Below are 16,983 nucleotides of genomic sequence, written 5' to 3' on the forward strand. Positions count from 1 at the left end.
AGTGGGAAAGGGTTAACCAACAGCGATATAACACAACACACATGATTGTCGATGTATAGAACTTTCACGTCATGAAATAATGCAATATTATATCAGTATATCTTGTATATCTTATTTACGCTGTGCGTTTTTTTTTCACAACGGATTCCTCTTTTTCAACTAAAACACAAAGAAAAGCAATTACTATATAATAAAGTAATTTATTGCGCAACACATACTTTCCAGTCAAATTATGGTGTATACAATCTTGAAAATCAAACCTTTCTAGCGTAAATTAATATTGACTGATATCTATACTTAAGCCCGTGATTATATGATGTTTGTTGTCCATTACATGATAACATTTGTTTATATTAAATATCAATTGTTTACACTTCAAAACATTAAGGTTAAAGTTAACATTATACAATTTAATCAATAAAACTTAGTCAAATAGCAACTAACTTCAACTCATCATGCCTATCACAAAATACAAACCAACCCCTTTTACTTTAAGTACTTGGTCGACAGAGTTGATCGATAAAGCATCATTATTGCGTGCTTTCAAACTGATAAGGAATAAATAGAGGATATGCGTTCATGTCAGTGTAGGATCGTTTGTTATTTCACTATTTTACGTAAACTGTAGATACTAAATACTATAACATGTTTCGGAATAAAAATATGTTTTTAAATCAAATAGTAAACAACTTTGATATTTAGAATTGATAATTTTGATCCGTTACTAAATACAACAATGCGATACATAAACAACAAACTAAAACATAATTGACTTTTTTCTGCACAACAACAGACCAATGCTCTACAAGATTTTACAAATGACGTTAATTGACTTCGGATTGTCTAAACTCGTATAAAAATGTGCAGTCGTGCACCCGGAATATGTAAATAAGAGAGACTTTAAAAGTTTCAATACGAAACTACTCTTTGGCTGTATTGAGTTGTTAATTACAATTACCAAATTTATAACGATGTTATGTATGCAGTTAATAGATATGTTTCGGTTATGCATAGTTGGTAGACCTAGAAATGTAAACGTTCAAGTGTTAATAATAATTATCCAACGGAAGTGAATTTAAGTCCAACACACGTCATTTTACAGTAAAACAGTAAATATTATCGATTATTTGCCCTGTTATTGTTCAATGTTTGTAACAATGAATAATTGCTTTAAAATTATTGATACTTCCATGTAAGCAAAAAATAAATATAGGGTATGTGTTCGTTTCGGTAGAGTATCGCTTTGATTTCACAGACTTTTTCATAAATGGTGCAGACAAGTGGGAAAATATTGATTTTTTGTCATCACGGTTGACAATCAAGTCAATTATATACAAAAAAACTAAACGTGTTCTCTTGAAATGCTTATTCGCCGTATAATTACATGTTGCAAGATTTACATTTGCGGTAAAATAATGAGTCAGGGAAACATCAAGATAATTGACTGTTTACTTTCAGTGTAATGTCCTATTTTTGAAACATAGTTTAATTGTTTTCTAATCGGTGCTCCTTTTACATCAGAACAATTGAATTAACATCGGTCTTTGTTTAGTGCTCGATGTTTTTCATAGTATTCGTCTGTATATAAAGGATCTATAGTCGCTTTCAATGTTCAAAAAGTGACCTTTGCCGCTGCTTTAGAAAACATAAATTCTACATATCAATGTTCATACAAACATTATATATGATTTTCTTGAGAATGGTCGAATTGATTGTCCCCTCTCAGTAATTTGATGGATGGCTCCTTTACATTGAGATTACATTACATTATATTTTTGCCGCACGTAATTGCGCTCGACACTGCCCATTGTTTCGTCCAAAGTTCCGTGTCCGCCCCGTGATTGGAGTCATTCGTTTCTTGTCGCAAAAATGCCATAGTTGTGCTGTGTCTTGCTCCGTGATGTGAAAGGACGTTGGATGAACCATTCTGGTAATCGTTACACCCTCTGCTTGTTCGACGGTTATGTGAGTAACAGTTTTTCAGTCGCTTGAACCAGCCTATATTTACGTTAAAGGCAAGAAACACATACGGATTCGTCGCAGAATTGCACGCGGCCATTCCAGCCAAAATGGCATACACCTTTTTCGAAATAACGCAGTGCATTCCAAATGACAAAAGGTTCTCTATGATAAAATAAGGCGTCGTACAGATAATAAAAGACAGAATTATTACACACGTCATCTTTAATGTTTTAGATTTCGCCCGAGGTAATGAGTTCGAATGCGTACTCTGTAAACAGAACTCGCCTTTTCTAGGCTTATATTTTAAACTGTTGCTTTGGAATGCCTTTTTTGATATCTCTTGGAAAATGCGAATGTATGAGATGAGCAGGATCATTACTGGAAGTAAAAACACCGAGAATGTGACCCAGCATATCCAGATCTGACGATTCCAAAGTGGTCTGTATCGAAATATATTTTCACATCTGACACCTCCATCCGGGTCGGCGTTTATGTGAAATAATCCGGCGACCGGAAGGGAAACGAGAGCCGCTATCGACCAACCCGATCCCACCATTTTCCATATCTGAAAATATCAACACCTATCGGATAAATAAAATCGCCAGGAAATAACATAATTCATTCGGGATATTTTAACATTTTTATTCAACATATATCACATATATTAATTGGTTAAAATGCTAACGGGTAGCCCAGAATAATCTGACGAACACGTTGCTCAAAATATAAACCACGTTCAAGCAGTTTGTATTGTGGTTGTTGAACGTAAATAAGCAGATTTGATCATAGATTAAAATAAAATAATTATTTAATTGTTAAAGATTTATTATCCATTTAAGTTTCTCACTCGTGTATAAATATGAGCAAGGTGAGGACAATCTCTAAAAAATACAAGAAGTTTAAAACGCGGATGTCTTTATTTTAACTTTTACGAAATGTTATTATTTTTATGTTAAGACATTGTTCAAAGACATTTAACCTAAGTTTTGATTCGTACAGCAGTCAAGACTGTATGTTTTTTTTTAATATTGTATACATTCAATATAGCTCAAATAATTGAAGCATTCGTTTAAAGAGCAATACAGGTGGTTATGTATTTGTAGCAGTTTCAAGTATGATCCCATGCTTCAGCGAGCGATTGATATATCTAAATGATGATACTAAACATCGGTTAGTCTTCTTATAGTGTGGGTTAATATACGGACCGAGCATCTCCCACCGTGAGTTGCGTACACATACCAACTGTAATGCGCTCACGAATGCAGCCACCAATTAAAGCGCTTTTTGACATCAATGTAAACATGCTTGTATGATAGAAGCATGCCTCTACAAACACTTTAGACAGTAATGACACTTTCGTGTGAGAGATAAATGTTCAGTTTGCATTCTGCTGTCAACAACGTTAAAAGTTCGGAAGATAAACCGAAAGGCCCACACTGTTCTCAGTAATGAATGAGGAATGCAGGCCGCCACATGGCATAAAGGTGAAAGGCCAACGTCATATCTAATAACTTTGTTTATCATTTTACAATTATTTTTCATTTTAAAATTAGATACTTTGAGTTGATGTAAGTAAAACAACTACAGACATTCATGCACAAAACCACGTACTAAACTAGGTTCCAAAATTAAGGTTTACAAAAATATATCATTTGTCGGCACACTTATGCATACACTAGTAAGGTACAATTTGCGAAATTTTGACTCGGGTAAAAACCGGTGGAATGTTCTTAGATAGCATGCTGGTTCCAAAGGTATCGCATTTTATCAATTGTCCATCGTAGTTAATTATGTATTCTGTCTATTTCTTTAACCCACAAATAAAGACAAACGTCACTGGCAAATGAAACATTTCGGGTATGAAATATAATTTTACGTTGCAAAAATGTCTTCGTTAGCAATGAAGGCAACTCACATAAAAACAATATTTACCTCACAATCTCCATCAAGTTATTCTTACATTTATCTCGAATTTGATGTTATAAATACAACTATTTTTTTAAATAAAGCTAAGCAAATACCTTCTCGCTGACGTAATACCATGTTTTGCCACAAATACATTAACTTAGTTTAGTATGCTTATTTTGCTCGAGTGTATCCAAAACCGCGCCGAACATTGTAAAAACACCTCACTTCTACTTTTTTGAAAACTTAATCAATGCGGGGAAACATAATTGAAAACAGTGTGAAAACAGTGATATTGTTGTTAGTCCGTGTTAAATTTCAATTGAAGGTTCAGGAAATCGCGAAATATTCCACGTCCAGAGTAAACGGTTGATACTCACTGAAACCGCTTCCGTCTTGCCCTTTGAAAGGCGTCATCCGATTAAAAACAAGTAAGTAATTAGGAAGATGTACCTGTTTGTATCGGCGGCCATTTTTTTCTCAATTCTGACCACGTGATTCCCCGCATTGTGATTGTTCAATGATGGTTGCTAATTATATATTGTTTCCAAGTCATTAAGTCGTGTTCTTAACTTAACAAATGTATGTGAAAAGGACGTTCACCTTCAGACATTTTGAATAGCGTGATGTACTTAAAAACAAATGGAAAATTGGTACTCGAAACCCTTGTACATCATGCCAAAACTTCGTGCGTGCTATGCTGATGACGTTAAATGTATATTCCCGATATGTCATATAATATTCCATAAATGAGTGTACTATTATAAGCTTATAGAATATCGCAAATCAATGGTTTAGTTTTCAAATGTGTTATCATATTTAATGTAAAGGTCGTCTGAGCGAAGGGCATATCACCAAATGGAGGACAGTTTACCTTTTCATTCAAAGAAGTATACGATTACCCCCCCACAAAAATAAAATAAAATAATGCAATATTGTTGTAAAACAAAAAATATATATATTGAAATGCATGTATTATTATGTTCTGTGCAGAAAAAAAATCAAAATAATACAAACGTTACAAGGTTGCTAAATACACCACATACACATGACTACAATTATAAACAACTTACATAGCGACGCCGACACTGAAAAGTAATATCAAAATATGTTTAAAATAGGTTTTTGTTAAGTGTATTGTGTAGTCAAAAATATGAGTGTTCACAGTGAATAATCTTAATAATTCTTGTATTATTTGGGGCCAATTTATGGACCAATTAAAAGGACCCCAATTTAAGACCGGTATATCTATTAATGTTAAATAAATGTATATAAATGTTCCCGTACTATGATAATACTTTCAAGCGCTTATCCAATATCGTGTGACGTACTAGAATGATTTGTTTTGTTGTTTTCTGTGTATTGTCACAACTATATTAAGCTTATTTTCGTAATAGTTATTTGCATATGGATTAGTAGGCGATAACTTTTTACGCGCTTCTAAAATATCGTATAATGTTCCTGTATGATGTTTTTGTTTTTCGCATTATGTTTAATTATGAGAGCAACTATGATCAGAACTCTTTTACGCTAATTTGTGTAATAGTCATTTCCATATAGATAAGTGCACTGCTTAACTCTGGTACTTACAGAAAATGACTCCTTAAGCGGCGCCCTAATGGCTTGATGGCGGTCTATTGCTATGACGACAAGCATGTAATTACTTGCTGTCATGGAGAATGTCTGAAGGAACTTTAGAACGCGACACATGAAGTCCCCGGCTGTCCATTGCCGATCCGAGTATTCCCAGACAATTTGCGGGGTAACTGCTAGAAGGATGACCAAAACATCCGCTACGATAAGGTTGAGTATGAAAGTGTTCACTCGAGAATGGCGATTGATCTTGTAGTTGGTGGAAACGCGTTTGTTCAGAAGCATCCAAAGAAGGACCAGAATGCTTCCGAAAATACAGAGACATACGGTCGCACATAGAATCAAGAGTCTGTAGGTTTTGTCGAGTTCTATGTCGTGCACGCTGTTCGGACATCCGGTAATCGTGCCGTTGGGATTCGTGAGGTTTGTATCATTTTCCAACTGATGAGAGATGTTTATTACACTAATTGTACTGGTATCCATATCGGCAGTCATCTCATTCGTTAGGCTGAAACAGATTAATAAGATACATTATTTAGGTAATATTGTTTGATTTGTTACGGTTAACATTTTAAGAGATAAGTTTGCTAGATAATTTTTAACCATATTTTTAAAATAAATATATTTCGTAAAACATTAACGAGAAATTACATATGTCAAATGTTTACATGAATCTGCGCAAATGGTTGAAACATGTAATTTTATGATCATATGTTATACATTTATAGAGGCATGCGTTTTACAGGAATGGAAACTTCACATTTATATGCTGACAACTGACACCTGTACATCTCCATATTTTGCTGCATTCGTGTATTCATAGCTAAATGATGATTACATATAAACATATGCTGGCGACCGTAGGCAATCACGCAAATTATTTGCAATAATGTTTAAGTATTTGACTGTCATAGGGTAACGGCGAGTCAAAACTCATCCAACATAAACACCTATTAGTAAATGTATATGTATGTTAAAATAACTAAATTACTTATGTATTGAATTTATTTGATTGCGTTATCGTTTGTAAATATCAAGTAAATGTTATTTTTAAGTTGCGCCTACATTTTGCCCATTTTGAAATATATTCGCAAACACTTAACTCGTACAGTTATTTTTTTTATGAAAATTAAACTTTTCAACTATTAATTATCTCACGAATGCGTATCAAAACAACATGGCAAATGGCACAATAAAATAAGTTTTTTAAACCACTTCAAAGGGAGAAACATTTCTTTAAATAATGTATGCATACACTCATACATTTTATTACCTGGCATGTTCACAAATAAAGTAACGTTATTAAGACGTGTTCAACAAATTCAGCGTTACGTATATACGCTTTATAAAGATCGATTAATGAAAGACATTAAAAAGTGTATTTAATCAAACACACATTTTATAAATGCATTATATTGTTCGCGCATACAACACATTTAATGCAGCAAATTGATTAACAAAACTAGCGTAAGTTAAAACGAATTCAAGGATAGACTTTGCCAGATGCTCTTATAAAACGGGTGAACAAAGAAACTTACTAAGAATCTATTGTTAAGGGATACACTTGTCTTCGATCCCGTCAAAAGACTATATGTTTTCTTTGAAAAATGAAACCATGGTATGAACAATCGCATACGGTTCAGCCTTTCATGTAAAACTTCTTTTTTAATATACGGAATACAAATATTTATTCCATGTTTGCAACATTCTCAATAAATATATTAACATTTGTTTCCATACGGACATAATATAAACACTCATAATTGCTTTACCTCATAAAACTTGTTTTTGAATCGACATCTATCCAAGCTTGCACTGTTTTATGTGTTCAGTTTTGTATTCCATAGCAACATATTGCGAGTTTAAGTCACGTTATAATAAAAGTCACTTCATTAATTTATAAGACAGAATATCTGGAACATACTCTTCTTTGTTTACAATGTTCTAAATATTTATATCAGAAGAATAACCATTTTTATATGTAACAAAAAACAAATAAAATAATATGCCCTCATCAATACTTGTTTTTCATCCATCTAATTGCAAACATTTGTCTCGTTCCGGTCGTTCAATGATATATATCGCACTAACGCTTCCGACTGTATGGGTGTCATTTATCATATGCCTGCTGACTTGTTTTTTCTTCCCCAAGCTATTGGAGTAGGCGATATTGGCTTCTAACGTAGCAACATCGCTGGCAGATCACTAAAAGGATACGGATTGTTAACATTTGACTTTATCGTTTATCATAAACCACCATACTTCGGTGAAGTGACAAACTATAAATCATCGCTTTCAACTTAGTTAATGTAGTTTTTTTGTAACTCATAAATTGTATGTTTATTATAGAAGTGTCCATAGTGTCCATGTGAAATAAAGGGCCATTCTTTTTTGCAGTTAAATAGCCATTTCTACATGGAGGTACCGTTACATGTTGCTAAAAAGAACCGTTTCGAATATTTTAATGATAAGGCGATTAAGCAAATTATTCAGCCTTGGTTATTATACGCGTCATGACTGATTGAAACGTGTTTGCGATGCACGTGGAATTTAGATAACTTGTGCCCCATCCGTAAAATAGCTTGGGGAATCATTTGAGAATTCACGAATTCTAACATGGACAAATTCGTGGACGTTATTAGTAATAACAGCAGACGTGACAGTACTGAAAGTAAATGTAGACGTTTTCGTGGTAGAAGTAGTAGAAATGATATGAATAACTAGTATTAATATGCCATTAGTAGGGTCTCAGTCAAACTAGCAGCAGCATATATTCGAAATGTTGTCAAATGTTTGAAGATAGAAAGTGTTCTACATTTTTACAAAACCCGAAAACTTGTAGATTTCAATAAAACAGTTTTGCAAGTCTGGTTTTGTAATGTAACTTTCGAGCTTTGAATAAAAAAAAAAAACACATATACATATTGTTTTCACCACTGAGCGTTTACGAGACATGTGCAGAGAATAAAATTACTTACGACATTGATGGGACATTTGTACGACCGATGAATGGTGTAGCTGGCAGAATCATAGGTATGCATATATGTCTTTAAAATTATTAGTTTTTCTGACGCTGATTTTTAGATGGAATGTATAGATTCATGATGAGGTCGCATCGTTTTCCCTAGTATCAATTTTGTCGTGTCTTTCTTGTATAGACCGGTATCGTTATATGTGTGTGCATGTGTGTACTAAAACAAATTAAGAAAAGGCTACTGTATATTTATCTTACGTGTTTTATAGTGTGTATATTACCAACGCATAATTGTTCTTATTTTGCTTTTTAAACTGTTTAAAAGTATTAAATATGATATATATAAACAACATTATCAGTGATCATGGCTTTTTCTAATTTCAACTTGAAGTTATGCCATCTTGAGCCTTTTTTAACAAGGAATGGCATTAACAAATGCCAATATTTTAATTGATATGTAAAAGGTCTTTAAAAATCCGAAAACAATGTCTTTTTGATCGTGAATTATGATGAAATCAAAATAAAACACAAATAACAGTATGCCCATAATTATTAAGCTACCTAAAGCGAACTGTAAATTAGGGTTACCCAAGAATTAAAGATTCCGAATTATGTCATTCAGCTTAACAATAGGTAAGGTCTTAATCAAAATAAGGAATAGTGATATGGATGTGATGAGAGTGTTCATACATGCATGATTCGAAGCGTTATTTTAGCGGTGTTATGACAGACGAAACGCTTCATTTTGGAACATCCAAGAATTCGGACCTTCCGAATTATTTGACGTTCGAAGGGAGGTCAATATCATAGTTAAAAGGAAATCAGGAAAAGTGTGTGTGTTGATAGTGTCAAATGACATTATCCTTGCACGTATTAAAGCTGTGAAGTAAGCAGTATTGATGTTATTCGAAATGTTTTATGTTGGGTTCTATCATTCGGACCTTATAAGTAAGTCAGAGTAAGCACAAAAGTAGCTCGCACTCAATGTCAAAACAAGGGAGGGTTAAATGGTTGTACTGATAATGTTCAAAGACATTATCCATGCAAGTATCAAAGCTTTGAAGGTACGGACACAAAGTACGGACACTTTTAATAAGTCTTTATTCAACAGAAGATAAACATCAATGTCAAAATAAGGTCAGATAAGTAGGTGTTTACATAGTATTCATAAACATTATTCATATATATTATACATACTTACAAATGTTGTATACAGAACTTTGGTGTAAGTCAGAATTTGTCATTTTGAATTAAACCTATACGGGCGGAAGAACTGACAAACAGGCTAAGAGCTATATGCATGTTACCATCTGCAGATACTGGGGTAATGAAAGCAACTTTAAGTGCTATCAGTCCGGAAACAATTTTAACAAATCTTGTACATACTTGTAATCAGTAGATTTTTAAAGATTAAGAGAACGACATGCAGTTCAATGTACGGTGGCATAGAGGTGACTTTCAATTCTCATTTTTAACTTGCCCTCCTCTTTTTGCTATCTCGTTCCCACTTAGCTTTGTTGTAGGAACGACTTACAAAGCGAGATAGAAAAAAATAATAAGTGCACATCTAAAGAAAAGGCGGAGTGCAATAGAAAAAAGAACTATGCAGTATATACAGGAGGGATGCATTAAACAAACGAGGAGATAGTTTTATCTTACTCGAGGGAACGACTTACTTACTCGTTGGAACGAGTAACTTATGTCGTGGGAATAACTTACTTTGTCGAGATAGAAAAGAAAGGAGTGCAAAACTAGATAAAATGGAGTGCAATGATAAAAGAGCGGAACAGTAAATTAAGGAGGAGTGCATTTATTGCACCGATCTGTTTTGTATTGCACTCCGCTTTTATTTAGTTGTGCACTCCTCTGCCGCCGTAGCAATGACATAATTTATGAATTTACTCTTTTAAGTGTTGCATACATTTTTACAAAGATGAAATAAACGTGTTTATGTCTAAATGCATTTTGGTCTTGTTGAAGTTCATCCTCATGTTGTTTCCATGCAATTTAACACAGAAATATTCACTTCACCGTTCGTATGTTTTAAGTGTGTTCAAGAGCGTATCAGCTATTTGGCCTAATCACCAAGTGTAATAAACATCCATCAGCTTGATATCGTAAATCTGTCAGCAACAGGCAATTTCAAACACACCTAAAAAAACCTGTCGGCGAAGTATGGTCTATTTGTTCTAGTTCGATTAAAAGTTCTACCGTTGATTGGTATATTTAGGACTGTAACATTATGTTTTTGCTGTACAATCTACATTTTCCTTTTTAGAATCATAAATGGTTAAAAAAAACTTTCAGGAAATGCACATAAACACATGTAAGACATAAAAATGTAATTGTAAATCATATAATATATACAATACACAATATAAATAAGGATGATTGTATCTATATACAACTTAAAACTTCATATGTTGTGGTTTTCTACAAAACAAAATAGTCGCAATATGTGAGAACATACAATGAACATGACACAATCAGCGGAATGTCCTTTCATTTGTTTCCGATTTTATCATGTTGCCTTAAATCACACTTAACATAAACAATTAACATAGGCGTTGAGCTATTTTTACTGTGTTCTAATACGCGCACCGCACACATTGATATCCACGGCCCAATGAATAGCTGAATAATTATCTCTCTTTGAAATCATACAATTGATCGGCTTTTTCGGAAAAAAATGTTGTATGCTATTGTTATCACCATTGATTGATATACAGGCCAATGTCGTATGCAATACGTTTCGCCATTTATCGGAAAACACGTCTATTTCGTATGCAGTGTTAATAACAGTTTTCTTAAATAAAAGCCAACGTCGTTTGCAATGCTAATTGATGGTCTTATCTAAGAAAGAAATCAGAAAACCCACCACAACGTCCCCGTGATCTACTCGCAGCACGCGATAAAACGTTGACTAGTATGTAATTCAACACAAAAGAAAGGCGTGCTGACACGCACATTAAGCAAAACTCACGAGAAACGCAGAGTGGAATGACCGGCGGAAATTAAAGAAAATATAAACACTGAATCTTTTTTATCCACATAAATCATATGCATATTTCATTATGTATATATAGTCATACTATTAGAGCGTCAATTCATCCACTCTTACTTTTTTTTCTTCTAAATACTTACAGCGATTAGAGTAGCCATTCTAAAGTGTCCACTGAATCAACTCACTTGCTTAAACTCGTTTAAACGTATGAACACTCATTCAAAATCTAAATGATATTTAAACTCACCCGAGCGTGTCTTTGTTTGATTTCGCGAACATTAGGATAACGCGCATTTCAAGTTAATGACATTTAACTTGTTCATTTGCCTTGGCTAGTTTTTTACTGAAGTGTAAATTCAAACACTCACGTTGTTTTTTTTATATCAATCGGCGTTAAAGTGTTCAGGTTGTTTATTGTCTTGATATGCAATCATATGATAAGATGAAAGTGTAGATTATTTACACTTTAATCCCTAGGCAAAAGGTAAAAACACTCATTCATTAACCCTTGTTTCATAATTTATTCGTGAGTTATATACCTGTCGCTGTTAAAATGTATTTTCAATTTGCAAAATCATAACCCTAAATAATGTTAATTTAATTGATTAGATCACACATTTGTAATTTTTCACTCGTGAATTAAAATCGATAATCTACCAAAACCAACTTTTATCCTGTATAATCCTATATAATATAGCATTGTGTGCTTATGTATTCCTGCGGCCAAATTATTGAGATCATCGTGCTTAATGTGCCTTTAAAGGTAAATCCCTTTAAACTTATTCCAAAAGGTGATATAATAATTTGAGTTTTTATTAACACTAAACCTTTGAAACATTCTACGTTAACAAATTACAACAGATATGCCATGTTTTCAACTTTGACATCATATGTTATCATGCTATTAGTATATTTTTGTATAATAAATTTTGCCCGAAGCTTGACTGAAACAGGAAATAAGGTTTCAGTTTGAAATTCAGGGTATATAGATCTCTATGGAAGGGGTTTTGATGATTAGTGCTGTGCTAAAAACTAAATCTATGAGTCCATATGTTAGCAGTTATTGCCATTTGTATATTTCTGGATTGAAATTTGATAACAATTCTATCCGGAGCCAACAGGCATGCCTTTTAACTACCATCATCCGGCTCGAACAAAATAACCTGTTAGCAAAGCCGACAATACCAATAGGTTAATGCTGAAATCAATGCCAGTATGATACAATTGCTCGAACTGGCGTTTGTACTGACGGTTACTTTTTGCCGTATTTGTTTTCATTGTACTCAAGATGGAAATGTTTCTTTTTTTTTCAACTATGTGTTGACCTATTTGTTAGACTATTTAGGTGTAGAAGGGACTGTCATAAGCACCTAGACAAAATCGTCCCATATAGCACGAAATACCTCTCTGACTGTTGTCTGGACCATAATATGTCTGTTTTTAAGATATGTATTTGTTCGTTTGTAAACAATTTACATAAATTCAACCACCAATGTAATGCTTAAGGAAAAAGGGCTGTACAATGTATTATTAGTAATTAAAGTTATTGAACGTCCTGCCTGATTATAAAACATTGTAACGTATTTGGACAAACATGATTTATTCAGACATTCAATCATTCTCTTACGGCACATTACAAACGTTTGTTTTCAAAATCAATTTCTTGCAGATTGAAACTGTGAAATTAAAACTAGGCAGTGGACTAGGAATAACGTATGCATTCGCATATGTTGGTCATTAGCACAACTCAATTAAACCTGAACATTGAACATGAACATTAATCATTAAAACAAAATTTAATAGAAAATGAATACCATTTTAAATTCAAATGACACATTGAGATTTCACCAGGGTGCAAATGGCATTGTATTTGACACATTACTTGGTCATAAGGAATACAAGTTCATACTAATACGTACTACCCTTATGCACAAACGAGAGATGTTAAGAGATTTCATAATACTGCATTCTTGACTTTTGATTACCTTATCGAATAGGGGCCATACTTTCCTAAAAACAAACCAGCATAGGTATTTAAAAGATCCTCAACATTTGTCCTACTTTGATGTTGCCTCGGATAAATGTAGCGAATGTCTCAAGCAAGAACTCCAATCAGACAAAGTGAAAGCTGCCCGTGTATGTACAGAAGCATCAAACTATTGCAACATCCAAAAGCTACTGAATGACCAAAAATGGGATACACTCCAGTTAGAAAGAAACAACATCGCCTTTTTCTTTTTTATAAAATGAACATGGACATTCACCACCCTACATGTTTTAGTTTAGTTGAAGACAATTTTGGGCGACATGGATATATATGTGTGTGTTGGTCGCTTGAGACCATGGAATAAGCCAACGAACATCATAATTGGTCCACAGCTAAAGACCAGGGCAGGCAACTTTCATCATAATGTGTCCACAGCTAGAGACCAACGGAAGTAACTAATATAGTGTGTCTACAGCTGGAGACCAGGTGAGGCAGTGCGAACAAATACTTCTCTGTATGTAACAACGATGACGTATTTATGTATGCTACATTATTTAAAACCCAACAATTGATGCTTGGTCAGTACTGATTGCCCATTTCATAAGGAATAAGTCAAGAAGTAGGCCTATGTTAAGGTAAACATGAGGCCGGGTAAGGTGATCGTGTTGATATTGTTCAAAATCATCAATCATGTATCAACAGTTTGCAGGATTCTTCAGCACACCAGTGGTCTTCGGGCCATGGGCAAATAGCTTAATATAGCTTCGCACAAGACGGATATTACGGCAAGAGTTATATCCAGTTGACGGACTTAAACGGAATCCTCCTTGAGCTTTTGGTTAAACTCCATACACTGTGAAATCGAAATTTATATCACATATTTCCCAGAGCACTGATAAAACCAAGCCTTCCCCATTTTTTTTTTATCAAAGGTCAACAATATTTTAAGAAGTAATATTAACCATATTGAATGTATTCACAAACGGTGAGTACACAACATTAACAGTAAAAAGATGTCCAAAAGTGTGCTGCTATGTTTTATAAAATTAGGATTCTTCATATAAAGTATTAAAACTTCTTTGTAAACAGCAGGACAATAACGCACACCACAACAATATAAATATTTTAAAATGAAGTCTTATGTACATGTATCGGATTGTGAATGTAAACTGATGGTGATAATAAGCGATGAACCGGTAGTGGGCGGTCGATGCAAGTATTGATTGGTTTGATCAAGTTAATCGGTACCAAGCGGCCAATGCAAACTTTTAGGGTTTTTACTTACTAAATAGTAATTAACCAATAATATTTAATAAATGTATATTTTATAACTAAATGTTTGCATGTTTACATTTTCTATTTTAGCTAACTTACTACATTTGAAAGCATTTAATGCTATAGCTTTTGAAGCTAATATTTTTTTAAATGTAAGAACCCTTAATAATTAACAGAACTCATATAAAACTGGTAGAAACACGATATTTATTTAAAGTGGTTCATAGCGCTCGAAAATGTCTATCATTTAACGGTTTTGTAAAGTGGTATACCATGACTTATGAAAGAAGTTATATCATTATTACAGACCATTACATTTTATTACAACAATATCTGTTCAAAAGAGAAGCTTAACCAACGATTTAATTGAAATGGTAGTGTATCTCAAAGCTCTTGATTGAAAATTTGGTATCCAGCAAGGGTCGTAAACAGTACAATTAATAAAAAATGAATATAAGCTACTAACCTCCCTTACCATCTGTTAACAGAATAGTTCTGAAACTCATTATTTTAAGCTGCTATCTATAAACGTTCGTGCTTTATTCGAACACTGACATAAGTTCAGTGGGAAGTAAAGCAATGACTAAATGGCACAAACTTATGCGTATCAAGCAATTTCATAATAAATAAATATTATTGCCGTGGTAGAACTTACTCGCAGATAGGAAACATATAATATTTTTTCAGTATGAATTCAAATGTTAAACTAAATATTAAATTATTACTTTAATCTCCATCGATAAAAAACACTATAAGCACAAAATCCAAATGTAATAATCATAATAAAATTTTTAATCTGACCTTACCGGTTAGATTTTTAGTATTTCCGCCTCTATGTTTCGCCCTCACAAATCCAAGACCTAAAACGCAAACCAACATCAGTAAGCGCATTGTTGCAGTGAAGATTAAGCGGAAATGATGTGTTTTTAAATACTGTATATATATTCCTTTTAAATCCGATATCAAAGTGATTCAAATGTGTGATAAATAAACAAAACACTCCACCGTGTATGCGTATCCTTATTCCGGACACTTCGACAGCTGGAAGGAAGATCGTGATTGTTTTATTGTCCGTCACTTGACAGTGCTCGAAGAAAGACATACATAAAATCCTGCTTGTTTTGCAGCGTTTGATGTCATGACAAATTGGAAAAAGGCCATAACTTTCTGATATATTTTTTAACAATTTCAATCTGTCAGTTTTCAAATTATGTACCATATAATTATATAGAAATTACACACCGACATTAAGTGGCATAGGCGTCGACATTAAAGCAGATAAAAAAAGCAAGTAACAATTGAATAGATGGAGATATTCCAAGTATTCGTACTTAAATGTTCAAAGGTCAAAACGCCTTCTAAAAGTGCCACGCAACGCCGCATCGGATTATACCATTTAGCCTTTTGAACATTCGGCGTAATGATATTGTCAACACAAGATGTCAGAATGAGCAGTACTCTATACTTCCCGTTTTAGGTGTAAATCAATAAAATAAATGTTCTTTGTTAAAGTACTTGTGTTATTCAATGGTTTGCACACATTTTAACACTCTTCGTTTGAGCATATTTATCGCGGTGTTTAATCAAAGATCGATCAATAATCTTGTTGATAGATCTGTGGTTTTATTTCCTCATGTGGTCTGATGGACATGAGTAACTCGTATTTTTTAAAGATGACGAAATTTATAAATATACATTAATGGTACTAAATATTAGGTGTTAAATTATTATTGAGGTGTGCAAATTTTTCTTATAAATATATTGACTAACGCATGCATATTTTTGACGTTATTATAACCAGTCTCAATACTCATGAAAATCCCGAATGTAAACAGTAACAATCAACTGTTATAAAATCATCGACATTCTCCGCCAAGGAAAGTTACACGTTCAGCCTCGTTCTGAAATTCGACGCTTCACGTGATATCTAAAAATAACAACAGTGGTTGTATTGTGAAACTGGTCTATTGAAGGTCGTGTATTAACCACTGTTGGGCATAACATATGTATAAAAATTACATTTAAAGAAAATAATGATATCATATTGAAAATAACACTCATTGTGCAGCCGCTGTTTTGCATGAAATAACCTTACCGATATACATGTTATGGTCTGATGCGATGGTCAGAAATCATAACATAACAACAGCGCACACAAATGCAAGTAGGCCTTGGCAGGTACCAACATGACATGGCAGCATCCGCCGATGTACTTGCCGTAGTATGCACTCCACGTTCGGCAGAGGAAACATGTTATTGCTACTGCTGCAGGCGAGAAAGTGA

General features: G+C 33.6%; 1 protein-coding gene across 1 annotated transcript; it reads right to left on the reverse strand.

Annotated features, from left to right (window-relative positions):
- Nucleotides 1-215: 215 nt before the first annotated feature.
- Nucleotides 216-15,611, reverse strand: LOC127878113 (mesotocin receptor-like). The gene is made up of 4 exons (XM_052424533.1): nt 15,507-15,611; nt 5,458-5,968; nt 4,941-4,955; nt 216-2,527 (listed from the first exon to the last, which is right to left on the reverse strand). Exons 2-4 carry the CDS (start codon nt 5,953-5,955, stop codon nt 1,763-1,765), a joined length of 1,278 nt encoding a protein of 425 aa, XP_052280493.1. The 5' UTR covers nt 5,956-5,968; nt 15,507-15,611; the 3' UTR covers nt 216-1,762.
- Between the last annotated feature and the right edge of the window lie 1,372 nt (nt 15,612-16,983).

Source organism: Dreissena polymorpha, chromosome 4, assembly GCF_020536995.1.
Source record: "Dreissena polymorpha isolate Duluth1 chromosome 4, UMN_Dpol_1.0, whole genome shotgun sequence".
NCBI lineage: Eukaryota > Metazoa > Mollusca > Bivalvia > Myida > Dreissenidae > Dreissena > Dreissena polymorpha.

What these genes read in the sequence shown, in the direction of transcription:
- LOC127878113 (XM_052424533.1), bottom strand. Translation starts at nt 5,955, where the DNA reads ATGACTGCCGATATGGATACCAGTACAATTAGTGTAATAAACATCTCT.